Here is a 13,428-nt window from a genome sequence, read left to right as displayed (position 1 = left end):
TGCAAGAGCTTTGCAAAAAGCAAACCCTGGCTCTTCTGAAAAGCACTTCCCCAACCAGCCTCCAGGAATGACCAAGTGGAGTCCAATTTTACATGGATGGCAGCATAGATGCAAAAGCTAAGCAGGTAATACTCATGAAATCGGATGGAGAAACGGGTAACATAAAAATTAAAAAGTGGTCCCACAGAGCCAGCCCACCTGCGAGCCCCTCCCCCGCGGCAGGAACCGCGACTTCCTTCCGCGCCCGGGGCTTGGCTGCAGCGGCACTGCCCACGCACACCCAACCCAGACTCAGACCACGCCAGCCGTGCCACGAGGTGTGTTTTATTTCATTAATCATACAAATAATGTTCTAACAATATCCCAGGGCAAACCGGAGAATTTGGCAGTCCGATGGTGGGGGGGAGGGGGTCCCCCGAGGGACCCACACACAGGTCGATGGCATGGGCGCGGAGTGTCCGGGTTCACAGTGCAGTTTGTGGCTCGTGTCCTTGCAGGTGGCCTTTTCCTCGACATCGCAAGGGGGTCCCGAAGACGCCGGGGTGGGAATCCTCGGGTTCTTAGGACATCTCACTCCGCTTCTCCTGCTCAATGGCTGCGGGGAGCAGAGGGCGGGCTCTAGGGGCTGAGGACGGACAGCTCGCAACCCCCCAAACCCGGGGAGGGCGAGGACCACGAGGCGTGGGGTGGGGAAGGGGCTGGGGAGACAGCGCTTTGTTAACGGAGCGGGGACGGGACCGCCTGGGAGGAGGCGGCCGCGGGGAGGGGGCTGGGCGGCGGCCGCGGGCCGGGCCGGGGCGCACTCACTCTCTTTGGTCGGCAGGGTGTTCTTCTCCTGCGTCTCCGTCTTCTTCAGCTTCGCCTTATCGAAGCTGGCGACTTCCCCCATGTCTGGCTTGTCTGCCATTTTCTTGAAACAACCCTGGTGGGCAAGCAGGGGTGGTCAGCCCGCGCCGGGCCGGAGCTGCCCTCCGCGCTCCCCGCCCGCGCCTCCCGACGTGGCGCCCCGGCCGGGCGCTCCCCGCAGCCCCGAGGCCAGGCATCCGGCGCGCCCCGCATCCTCCCGCCGCCCCAGGGCGTGGCCGGCCGGCCGGAGTCCCGTCGGGGAAGGGCGCCTGGGCGCAGGGCCAGGGGCCCGGCTCGGACCCCACCCCGGAGGGTCCCCGCTCCGTGCGGCGCTCACCTAGGCCTTCGCTCCCAGACGAGGTCCCCGGCTCCCGCTCGAGTCGCTGCAGCAAGAGACAAAAGAGCGGCGCCCGCCCCTCGCTTTATATACCCCGCGCCCGCCCCGCCCCTCGTCCGCCGCAGCGGGGGCGGTGCAGTCGGGGTGGGCGCCGCGCGGGCTCCCGCTTCCCGCCGCGCCCTCCGCGGGCTGCCGGCCGCCGGGCTGGGCGCGGCTCTTCCGGCCCCTGCAGCCCTCGAACCCCTCGCACCCCTCGCGCCCCATGCATCTCGCACCCCGCACCCCAGCCGTGCAGGCCGCTGGTGCCGCCAGGGTGGTCGCTGGGCCCTCGGTTCTTTGGGGGCTGCACTGCCCTCTGGGGACATTTGCTGCAGAACGAGCGTGGGGGGCGGGCGGGGATGGGTGCGTGTGTGTGTGTGTGTGTGTGTGTGTGTGTGTGTGTGGTGGGTGTGCAGGCGTGCACGAGCGCTCTGCCGCATTTCCTGCTCGCAGGAGACACCACCCCACCCTGGTGCAGTCCCAGGTCTCTTGCCTTTGCCCCACCAAATCCCCTCCGCCCTTCCTCCCGTCCGAGAGGCCCAGCCCTGGCGTGCTCCGCGCTAAAGGAACCCGAGGCTAAAGGAATCCGAGCAGCGGGTCCTAGAGATGAAGAGGCTTGGGATGGAGGCGAGACAGATAAGGCTGCACTGCCCTTGGCTCAGATTGGGGGCCGGTTGTCGTCTCCTCGTCGTCTCTTTCTCTCCCCTTCCCCCCACCTCCCCCCTTCCACCCCCCGGATGGCGCCTGCAGGGTGGCGGCGGGGGCTCCTCACACGCTTGTTGCAAGCGCTGAAGGGCGGCCGTGGGAGCTGGCTGTCCCCAGGGCTCGCTCACGGTGTACCTTCTGGATCGCGGTGTACCTTCTGGGGCTGCTGGGACACCGTGTCAGGGTGCGGTTTTCCTCCTTGCATTTAACCTTGAAGACAACCCTACAAACGGCCTTGTTTTTCTTGTTAACCCATTTTTCGGAGTGGTGTAAGGCAATTATTCAAATGTTTCTTAGAAAAGTTGTATTTTCAGCCCTTGCAACATCTTTAGGTACTAAATTCCACAAACTTACAACCCAGGGGGTGAAGCTGGCCATTGTTTCATTGGTCCTGAGCTGTCCTTTTTTTCAAGCGTCAAGGAGTGTTGCCAAGCTCTTTTCAAGTGGCGTTTGGGGGAGACATCCTAAATTCTGTCTGGTCCCTTCCTGGTTTTATCTGCTTTTCCTCGTTCCCTCCGTGTGCTCGGAGCAGGAGGAAATAAATTTAGGCTCATGTGTTTGGTATACAAACTGTGACCTACGGCAAGTCTTTTCCTGCACCTCAGTTTCTTCATCTGTAAAACAGCTTTGGTACAAAGCTTAAATGAGATCAAGAACAGGCCTATGTGGAAGCACAGGCCTAAGACTCACACTTTATTCAACTACTAGAGGCCTGGTGAACCACATTCTAGCTCTGGGGGGGGGGAGGAGCTCCTCAGTCCAGGACCCCTTGGGGGATGTCCCGCTGCCAGCTCAGGCCCACTCTGGTGTACCTTCTCCGGGCTGCTGGGAACACTGTCTAAAGGTGCAGGGAGCGGGCCTTAGCTGGCAGGCAGAGATCCCCGACGGGTCCTTAGCACTGCCACAGAGGCGGGAGAGGCTCCCACCACCCCCGCTGCACTGGCCAGCAGCGAGCCCAGCTTCTGGCTGAGCAGGGGGAGCACACCGACCATCAGGGAGCAGCTCCTGTATTGAGCGTCTGCTCCCTGGTGGTCAGTGCACGTCATAGTGGCCCGATCCGCTGTTCGGTCGATTTGCATATTAGGGTTTTATTATATAGGATTGCCTGTCCTGCTGTGTAACAAACCACCACAGGACTCGGCTTAAAACAACAATAATTTACTCTTGCTCATCCACCTGCTGCTGGGTTGGGCCAAGCTGGGCATGGCTCCTAGCTGCTGTTTGGAACCAGGTCTGGTCCTCAGGTGTCTTATCCTCTGGACGAGGATTTAACCGGAACTTGTTCGTCTCCAGGTGATGGCAAAGCAGCAAGAGGGCTGTCGCACAAGAGTAGAAGTGTTGCAGTGTGTCGTGTCACCTCACGTCTGTCAACATCCCCTTGGCCAAACTCACCATCCATGGAGTGGGCAGGTATATTCCACCCATGGTGGGAGAGGAACATTCTCTGACAAACAATTCAACTTCACCATCAGGGTAGGCAAACTGTTTTAACAAACAGCCCTCAAAGTGGCTCAGTGCAATAAAATGAGTATTTCCCGCTCATACAGCACCATTATATACTGGTGTTTCTGGTTGGGCAGGTCTCCTCCATGTAGTGACTCAGGCACCCAGGCCCTTTCTCTCTTGTCACTCTGCCCTTTTGTAGGTCCTAGAAATTTACTCCATCCAGCCAGTGGATGGGAAAAGAAGACAGGAGGGAGGGCTGCACTGGAGTTTTTATGCTCCAGGCCTGGAACTAGTCTCTATTACTTCTGCCCTCATCTCTTAGGCCAGGACTCAGTCACATGGTTTCCCCTAACTACAAGTGATGCTGGGAGATGTAGTCGAGCTGTGCACCCAGGAGTAGGAGAAAGCAGGGTTGGATGGACTGGGACAGTCTCTGTGATATACTCTTGGAGGATCTGCCAAACCTGAGCAGGAAACTAGCCAGACAGCCAGAGACATTGACTCTGTGGAGGGCCTCGCTGGCACTTGGTTCCTTTTCAGATGCCAGGCCAAACATTATTTAGGTGTGACCTTCCTGGGCACCACCTTTGCTTGAGCGTGGAAATATTCAATTGTTCTAATTTGGACCCACGGTGAACTCCAACTCCAGCTTCCTTTTATGGGGGAAACAGGAATCTATTTCTTCTGGATCCAGCTATGGAGATACTCATTTCAACCATCCCAAGCATGCCGGGTTCCCAAAGGAGCTTTAAGTGGACTTGCAGATGTTTTATTCTCACTCAGAGCAGCTCTGTGGTCCATCTCTAAGAAAGCAGGCAGCCCTTTTAGCATTTGCTGCTTCAGAACAATGGTCATAGAAAAGAAAAGACACTTTGTAACTATGTGTGGTGATGCATGTGAACGAGACTTTCTGCGGTGAACATTTTTCATCATATGCAAACACCGAATCAGTAAGTTGTACACCTGAGACTAACAGAATGTTATATGTCAGTGATAGCTCAACAATAACAAAAAGGACAATGGTCAAGTTATTAGTTTCATCCCCTAATAATAACAATCAGTCTCAATTATTAGTGGTTGAAAATCTTCTTTGACACTTCTTCCATCATTTCTTTTTCTTTCTTTCTTTTTTCTTCTTTCCCACCATTTCTGGAGTACGGACTGTCCATCATGACTTTCTTCTAGTGAATTCAATGTGACAGAAGCTATGCTTTTTGCTGATGAGGGCAGGTCGTACAAGGCCACAGGGCTCTTCCTGACTCTCTCTGGGTGCCTCCATGTTCTGAGGAAGCCAAGCACCTAACGGAAAGGCCACTGAGGTCTGAGCCCACAGCCAGCATCAGCCACTAACCGTGCAAGCAGGTGAGCCTCGGAAGCTTCACTCTGCCCCAGCTCACGCCGAGTGGAGCAGACACAAAGCTGTCCCTGGCCACCTTGCAGATTCAGGAGCAAAATCAACATGGTAGTTGTTTGAAGTCACTACGTTTTTGGGCTGTTTTGTTAGGTAGCAGCACGCCGTGGGAACACCATGATATGGGAAAATCATTACTAGTGGATCCAGGTTCTCAGGTCCCAATTGGGGATTGTTCCTAAATATCTTTCATAATCCTCACACATAGACACAGTCAATAAACTTTTATCGAATGTCCACAAGGTATCTGGTCGTGTTCTGGATATGGAAGATAGAGAGATGATGGGACTCTCCCAGCTGGCTGTAAATCAGTGGTTTTCAAATGTTTTTGACCTTGATAACCACTCCTCCCCCTGAAGAAGTATATGAAATACATTCTACATTGTGACCCAGTGCTTACAGGCGCGTACACAAATGAAACAAAAGTTTCACCAGAACAATGCTCTTACTCTGAGAGATGTACTCAAACCTTCTTTGTTCTATTCACTTTCATTTTTAAAACATTTTTTTTGAAATCATTATGGACTCCTAAGAAGTTGCAAAGAAAGTACACTCGGGTCCCCTGTGTACTAAATGGTGACATTTTACATAACTATAATGCAGTGTTAAAACCAGGAGACTGACATTGCGGCAATCCATAAACCATTTCCAGATTTCACTAATTATTATGTGTGTGTGTGTGTGTGTATGTGTGTGTGTGTGTGTGTGTGTGGTTCTAGGCAAGTTTATCACATGGACAAAGTTGTACAACTACCACAATCCAGATACAGACCTATTCTATCACCACAAAGAAAATTCCTCATGCTACCCCGATAGAGTCTCACCTCACCCCAACCCAGAAGCCCTGGCAACCACTATTCTGTTCTCCATCTCTAAAATTTTGTCTAAAATTGGGTTTTCTGCCCGGCCGGCATGGCTCAGTGGTTGAGCATCGACCTATGAACCAGGAGGTCATGGTTCAATTCCCAGTCAGGGCACATGCACGGTTTGTGGGCTCAATCCCTAGTGTAGGGCATGCAGGAGGCAGCTGATCAATGACTCCCTCTCTCTCATTGTTAATGTACCTATCTCTCTCCCCCTCTCCGAAATCAATAAAAATATGTATTAAAAATAAATAAAATTAGTTTCCCCATTCAGCATAATGTCCTTGACATCTGTTTAAGTTGATGAGTGTATAAATAGTTCATTCATTTTAATTTCTGAATATTTCCATGGTACAAATGTACCACCTATAGAAGATCATTTTGACTGTTTTTGGCTTTTAGTTGTTCAAAATAATGCTTCTGTGGACATTTATATACATTTTTTTTGGTGTCTGTGGACATACATTTTTATCCTCTGGGACAAATGTCCAGGAGAGTGACTGCTGGGTCATAGGGTAAGTTTGTTTGTTTTATAAATAACTGCCGTGCAGGTGTTCAGAGTGGCTGTGCCACTTCACAGTCCCAACAGCAATGTGTGAGAGATCCAGTTTCTGGGCATCCTTACCAATATTTGGTATTAGCACTATTTTTAATTTTAGCTGTTATAATAGACATGGGGCTATATCTCATCAAGGTTTTAAATTCATTTTCCTAATGACTAGTGGTGTTGAATTATTCCTTTTCATTTTATTATTTCACTCGAGGCCTGTTGCACAAAAAGATTCATGCAATAGGCCTTCCCTTCCCCTGGCTGCCGGCACCAGCTTTCCTCCGGCACCCGGGACCCAAGCCTTCGCTCTGGCCAGAGCCGCCTTCCAGCCTTCGCTGCCTTGGCCAGAACCGCCTTTAAGCCTTCGCTGCCTCAGTCAGAACCGCCTTCAGTCTTCGTTCCGCCGCTTCGTGCCTACCTATGCAAATTAACCACCATCTTTGTTGGTGGTTAATTTGCATATCTCGCTGATTAGCCAATGGGAGGTGTAGCGAAGGTACGGTCAATTACCATGTTTGTCTATTATTAGATAGGAGGATTGAAAACACTGTATCCGGCTGGTGTGGCTCAGTGGCTGAGCATTGACCCATGCACCGAGAGGTCACTGTTTGATTCCGGTGGGGGGAAGGGCACATGCTTGGGTTGTGGGCTTGGTCCCAGCAGGAGTATGTGGGAGGATTGATGTTGATGTTTCTCATGGATAGCCCTTGGTCTTGATTTCTTCCTTCAGCAACATTTCTCCCTTCCTTTCTCTCTAAAAATCCATATGAACATTAAAACAACAACAACAACAAACACTGATTGTGCCTTTCCAATTTGCTTTCATGAACCACCAATTGGTTGTGACGAACAGTTCAAACATGGCTGTAGTGGCTTAGCATCTGTTATTCAGATATCATACCTTTAACTTCTAAATTCACCTTTCACTGCCACAAGACAGATGTTTCTGAAACTTTATGTGTAACCCAGATGTGTTCTGGGGTCTGATGAAGATCTAGATAAGAATGATTACAACTCCTATTCAATGCAGTCCCATGGTTTCTCTGAATTTTCAGGAATATTCTGTTATTATGGTTATTTCTGCCCTTTGTGAATTTTTGTCTCCATATTAATGCATATCCAAACATGGATAGTCCTTGGTCTTGACTTCTTCCTTCAAAGCAATTATCAATGTAAAGCTGGTGTGTGCAGCACACTTTTACCAAAGGCTTATGGGTTAAGGAGGGGAAAAACATATTTTAATCGATTTTTAGAGAGAGAGAAACATCCTTGTGAGAGGGAAATATCGGTTGTCTGCCTCCTGCACGCTCCCTACCGGGGACAGAGCCTACAACCTGGGCATGTGCCCTGACTGGGGATTGAACCAGCAACCTTTCAGTGCATTGGGGACGATGCCCAACCAACTGAGCCACACCGACCAGGGTGGGAAAACTTTGATTTTAATGACACATCCTTGATCCTCAAAACTCTTTTAGTGTCTTGGGTGATCTCCCCTCTGTGCTTCTAGGATGTCCCATACTCACGCTACCTCACTACTTCTTCTCTTCTTGTTCTGATCCCCTCCTTCCTCACGTCATTCTTCCCTTTGAGAATTACCAACTTCCTTCTTTCTCTCCAGCAGAACAATGCACTTGTGTTTTTGTTGTTGTTTTGTTTAGTTTTTGCTACCCTGGTTCCTGCTGAAAGCAGGCTTCCAGGCTTCCCTTCCTGCTATGAGCCATGGAGCTGTTTCCCCAGAGAGAGTTCTGTCCCCAGTGGAATTTTGGTGTTCGCTGTTGAGATACTACTACTTGTGTCTTTGGACAGGGTAGTGGTCTTCTGGGCTTTTCTTTCATTTAAGTGTTAAGGGAGTATTTTTTCAAATGAATATTTTTCCCTCTTCCATGCTTGTATGTACCTCAACAGGAAGTACCAAGGTCTTGGATTTTGCCTGCCCCTCATCTGAATGTGAAGCCTGCTCTCCGATCCACGCTTGGCAATGTGCTTCAATCCTTTATTTTCTGCCCTCGTGGTCTTAGTCCGTTTGGGCTACTAGAACAGAATGCTGTAGACAAAGTGGCTTGTCAACAGAATTTTAGCTCTCCTGGCCCCAAGGGCTGGGAAGTCCAAGATAAGCTGCCTGGGGAGGACCTGCTTCCGGGTTCATAGATGGCCATCTGCTCACCTGGTGGAAGGGCTGGGAGTTCCTGGGGTCTCTTTCATAAGGCACCAATCCCATGCATGACCTCGTCACCTCCCAAAGGTCCCACCTCCTAATACCACCTCCTTCAGGGGCAGGATCTCAACACATGAATGTGGGGGGACACAAACATTCAGTCTGTAGGACCAGTGCTCTAAGTTGATAAAATTATTTGCAAAGTCACTCTGATACAAGGTATGTCCCCCTAAAAACAAATAAGGTTTTGTTTCTAGGGTTTTGCAATTTCAATCTCTATGGCATGCTCTTAGCTGATGAAGAGGTGGGGGCGTACCTGGGGTTAGGAAATGAATAACAAAAAGATTCTAGGGAAAATGAGGTCATGTATTCTTTTTTTTTAAAAAAAAATATTTTTTATTGATTTCAGAGAGAGCAAGGGAGAGGGAGAGATAAAATCAGTGATCAGCTGCCTCCTGCACACCCCCTACTGGGGACTGAGCCTGAAACCTGGGCCACACCAGCCAGGTAGGACAGGTAATCTTCATTCTTCATTCCTTCACTAAGATTTTTCTGAGTGCCCATGCTATGCCCTGTTAGGGATACAGAGATGAATAAGCTGTGGTTCCTGTCCTAAGGATCATACAGCCTGGTGGGGGACACAGACCTGGGAAATCAACTTAAAGTCGTGGCTGAATGAAGCAAGAGCAATGAGAGTAAAGACCACAGACATCATGGAGCGGATGAGCGATTTCTCTGGCGCTCTGCCGGATTTCTCAGCCCACAGAAACCATGACTCTTATACATGATTGTTGTTTTAAGCCACTAAGTGTTCTGGGGTGATTTTTCTAAGCAGAGTAACTGGAACATACAGTGAAAAATCTCTCTCCTACCTCCAAGTCCTTATCTCCCATTCTCTCCCTGGAAGCAATCACTATTAACAATTTCTTGTGCAGTCTTTCAAGTACATGTGTGTGAAAGCATGTATGAGATACAAGTATATATGTATACACATATTTTTAAAAGTTCATTTTTACAAATGATAGCATATTATTACACTCTCTGCACTGGACTTTTTTCTTACTATATCGTGAAGATTGTATCATGTCAGTGCAAATAATGAACCTAATAATACTGATTATTATGTGCAATTACTACATGCCCACCAGTGTTCTAAGCACCTTACACGTATTCACTCTTCAATCTCACAACAGTCTTATGAGCAAAGTACTAGTATTTCCCTATTTACAGATGAAGATATTGAGGCACAGAGAGGTTAAATAACTTAAGATCACAGATCTAGGAAGTAGAAGAGACAGGATTTGAAACTTAGCCATTTGGCTTCAAGCCATTTGGCTTTCGCTTATTTAAAGGCTGCATATGATTCTATTATAGAGGTATCATATGTTATTTAATCAATGCCATATTGATCTACATTTAGTTTGCTACTACAAACTCCTCCTCCTAATGTTTGCAGGGCCCAGGACAAGAGTACTAGTACAAATGGAGACTCACATACCACATGTCTAAATATTTAATGTCATAAAACTAGCTAGCATATTGTTAAATAAAATATATTCTCTTCTCCTGCATAAAAATACAATTTAATAATGCATTTTAAAAATGTGGAAAAAATGGTTTTTGTATAATTGAAAGTGGGCAAAATATCACAGATGACTGTATTTGGTAAGTATTATGCAGGTTTAGGTGTTCTATTGTTGGGCTGGGAATGTTTGAAGGAATGACAAAATAATGATATACATGATTCATAAACTATTAGAAGTGTATTTTACAAATGATTTTCTTGCTTTCACTTAAGCATAATTAGTAATTATGTTATCAACATTTTCACAAAACATGTTTAAATAGTAACGATCTAAACAATTAAAAAATAAAATGTATGCCCTAACCGGTTTGGCTCAGTGGATAGAGCGTCGGCCTGCAGACTGAAGGGTCCCAGGTTCGATTCCGGTCAAGGCATGTACCTTGGTTGCGGGCACATCCCCAGTGGAGGGGGTGCAGGAGGCAGCTGATCCATGTTTCTCTTTCATCGATGTTTCTAACTCTCTATCCCTGTCCCTTCCTCTCTGTAAAAAAATCAATAAAATATATTAAAAAAATGTAATTGTATTTAAAGTGTACAAAATTTGATTACACAATTTTTCTTTTTAAAATTTTTTACTTATTTTGTATTGAATTTAGTGGGGTGACATTGGTTAATAAAATTATATAGGTTTCAGGTGTACAACTCTATAATACATCATCTGTATATCTTATTGTGTGTTCACCACCCCAAGTCAAGTCTCCTCCCATCACCATTTGTCCCCTTTACCCTCTTCTACCAACACCTTTCCCTCTGGTAATCACTATACTGTTGTCAGTGTCTATGAGGTTTTATCCCTCTTAATCCTTTTCACTTTTTTCACCGGCCCCACAACTCCCTTCCCCTCTGACAGTTGTCAGTCTGTTCCTATATCTAGGAGTCTATTTTGTTTGTTAGTTTATTTTGTTCATTAGATTCCACATATCAGTGAAACCATATGGTATTTACTTTTCTCTGATTGGCTTATTTCATTTAGCATAATGCTCTCCAAGTCCATCCATGCTGTCTAAAAGCGTAAGATTTCATTCTTTTTAAAGCCAAGTAGTATTCTATTGTGTAAATGTACCACAGCTTTTTTTTTAAATCCACTCATCTATTGATGGGCACCTGGGCTGCTTCCAAATCATGGCTATTATAAATAATGCTGCAATGAATATAGGGATGCATATATTCTTTCGAATTAGTGTTTCACGTTTCTTTGAGTATATTCCCAGAAGTGGAATCTCTGGATCATAAGTCCGTTCTATTTTTAATTTTTTTGAGGTGACTCCATAATGCTTTCCACAGTGGCTGCACCAATCTGCATTCCCACCAACAGTACATGAAGGTTCCCTTTTTTCCACATCCTTGCCAACACTTGTTTGTTGATTTATTGATGATAGACAGGAGCCCTCTTACATTTTTAAAATTCCTTTTAGAGAGAGAGGAAGGGAGAGAGAAACATCAATGCAAGAGAGAAACATCCATTCATAGCTTGCCATATGTGCCCCAACTGGAGATCAAACCAGCAACCTGGGCATGTGCCCTGACCAGGAATCAAACCAGTGATCCTTCAGTGCATGGGATGGTGCTCAGCCAACTGAGCCAGACTGACCAGGGCACCAGGCACCGTCTTAAAGGGCCAATGCACAAAGTCTCATTTGCAGCTCTTAATCCTGGGCTCCTGCAGAGAGAAGGCAGAGAGTGCTAGAGCCATGTGAGGAGAGTCTAGGGTTTATGGCTCTGGGGAGAGAGCTGAAGAATCACCCACAAATATCCCTGTGCTGAGGTCTTCTCCCATATAGCAGGTGCCATCTTTCTTGGGTGGGCTACTCCCCTTCATGTGGCATCAGCCCGAGGGAAGGCAACAGCCCCACCCTCGGAACTCCCTCTCACCCCACCCTGCAGAGCTTAATGCCCTGCTGTGGAGTCAGCGGCCTTGGTCAGATTTTAGAGGTCTGGGCAGACTCAGGGGTGTCAGTGACTGAGTTGTGTGGCTTTGGGGCGGGGGCCATTCCTCCCACTTTCCCGTGAACTAGACTGGTGCTTCCCCTTCACAGGAGATCTGCTAGTCACACCCTCTGGGCTCCAGTGGCCCCCCACTGCCTGACTGCTAGTGGCTCCATCCTGCTGAGGTCAGGGCAAAATTTGGGACAGACTGAATTGTGTGGCTCTCTGGTGGGCGGCGGGGGGCCACACCCCCACCTTCCCGAAAGCCTGACTGGCACTTCCCCCTCATGGACAATCTACTGGCCCTACACTCCCTATTCCTGGCAGCCACACCCTGCTGAGCTCTGTCTCCTCAGGGCATAATCTGGGACAGAGTTGCGTGGCTCTGGGACAGGGGTCATTTTCCCTCCACATGCCTGGCTAGAGCTGGACACTCCCTTCACATGGCTAAATATTAGGTCTGTTTGAGCCTGATAAACTCTGCTGGCCTCACCCTGACGAACTCCTGAGACCCAGCCCCAACACAAAGGTGTGCAAGCACCCAGTGGGTGACAGCTAGACTTGGTATAACTGGGGATATTTGCTGAGTGGCTTCAGACCCCCACTACCACTGAGTTTGAACCTATATCAATCTGGTGAACACCACTCATCCCTACTTAGTGACTCACTGAGAAGTTATCTCATGCAATTTGAATACTGCCAGAGGCTCTTTCAGTGACTGAGCCTAACAGGAAGCCAGCAGGCAGAGGCAGGAAAAGGCAGATTTCATCAGGGTGCCTTGGGACTTTTGCTGACCTGCCCCCGGGCCCTGGTAAAAGCTCACCTTGGTGCATAGCTTGGCCCTTCCCACATGCACGCAGGCCCAGCAGAGGCAGTCACAAACTATGGGGCACTTGTAGCTCCAAATAGGTTGCCCAGGGCCAGTCACAGGCAGTATCTGACATTGGCCTGCACCAGAGTAACCTGCACCAAGAGGCCCAGCACCAACACACCCAGTGGCCAGCTTCAGACAACATCAGGGCAGGATCCAATAAGCTTCCCAAGCAGTATATACAGAAGAGAATCTCAGCAGGCACCAGACCCTGCTGAGGCAAATTCTACTCCATGTGGTCAGCCTCTACACAGCAGCTCACACGCAGTGGGCACAGTTGAGCCTCACAGTCAGCCAGCCTGAGGATTGATTCCATGTACAAACAGGCCAATAGCAATCAAGACTCAATAACAACAGGTGGGCCCACATAACCCACACAAAGGACATTCCTGAAGCACCCAGCTCAGGTGATCAAAGAGACTGCACCACCAGACTCACAGGACACCTACTATATAAGGCCACCCTAGCAAGATGGAGAGTCCTAACAGATCTATATAATACATAGATACAACCACAAAGAGGTAGCCAATGGGGAGACAGAGAAACAGGCCCCAGATGAAAGAACAGGAGAAATCTCAAAAAAAAAAAAAAAAAAAAAAGAAAGAGAAAAAAAAAAAGAGCTAAATGAAATGAAGGCAAACAATATATCACTTATAGAATTCAAAGCAATGGTTTTAAGGATGCTCAACAGCAT

General features: G+C 48.3%; 1 protein-coding gene across 1 annotated transcript; it reads right to left on the bottom strand.

Annotated features, from left to right (window-relative positions):
- Positions 1 to 308: 308 nt before the first annotated feature.
- Positions 309 to 1,287, bottom strand: TMSB10 (thymosin beta 10). The gene is made up of 3 exons (XM_070428496.1): positions 1,184 to 1,287; positions 808 to 922; positions 309 to 595 (listed from the first exon to the last, which is right to left on the bottom strand). Exons 2-3 carry the CDS (start codon positions 905 to 907, stop codon positions 561 to 563), a joined length of 135 nt encoding a protein of 44 aa, XP_070284597.1. The 5' UTR covers positions 908 to 922; positions 1,184 to 1,287; the 3' UTR covers positions 309 to 560.
- Positions 1,288 to 13,428: the final 12,141 nt, after the last annotated feature.

Source organism: Myotis yumanensis, unplaced genomic scaffold, assembly GCF_028538775.1.
Source record: "Myotis yumanensis isolate MYYU_CA2020_CCGP unplaced genomic scaffold, mMyoYum1.0.hap1 SCAF_11, whole genome shotgun sequence".
Taxonomy (NCBI): Eukaryota; Metazoa; Chordata; class Mammalia; order Chiroptera; family Vespertilionidae; genus Myotis; species Myotis yumanensis.
This window is presented reverse-complemented; position numbering and strand designations above follow the sequence as displayed.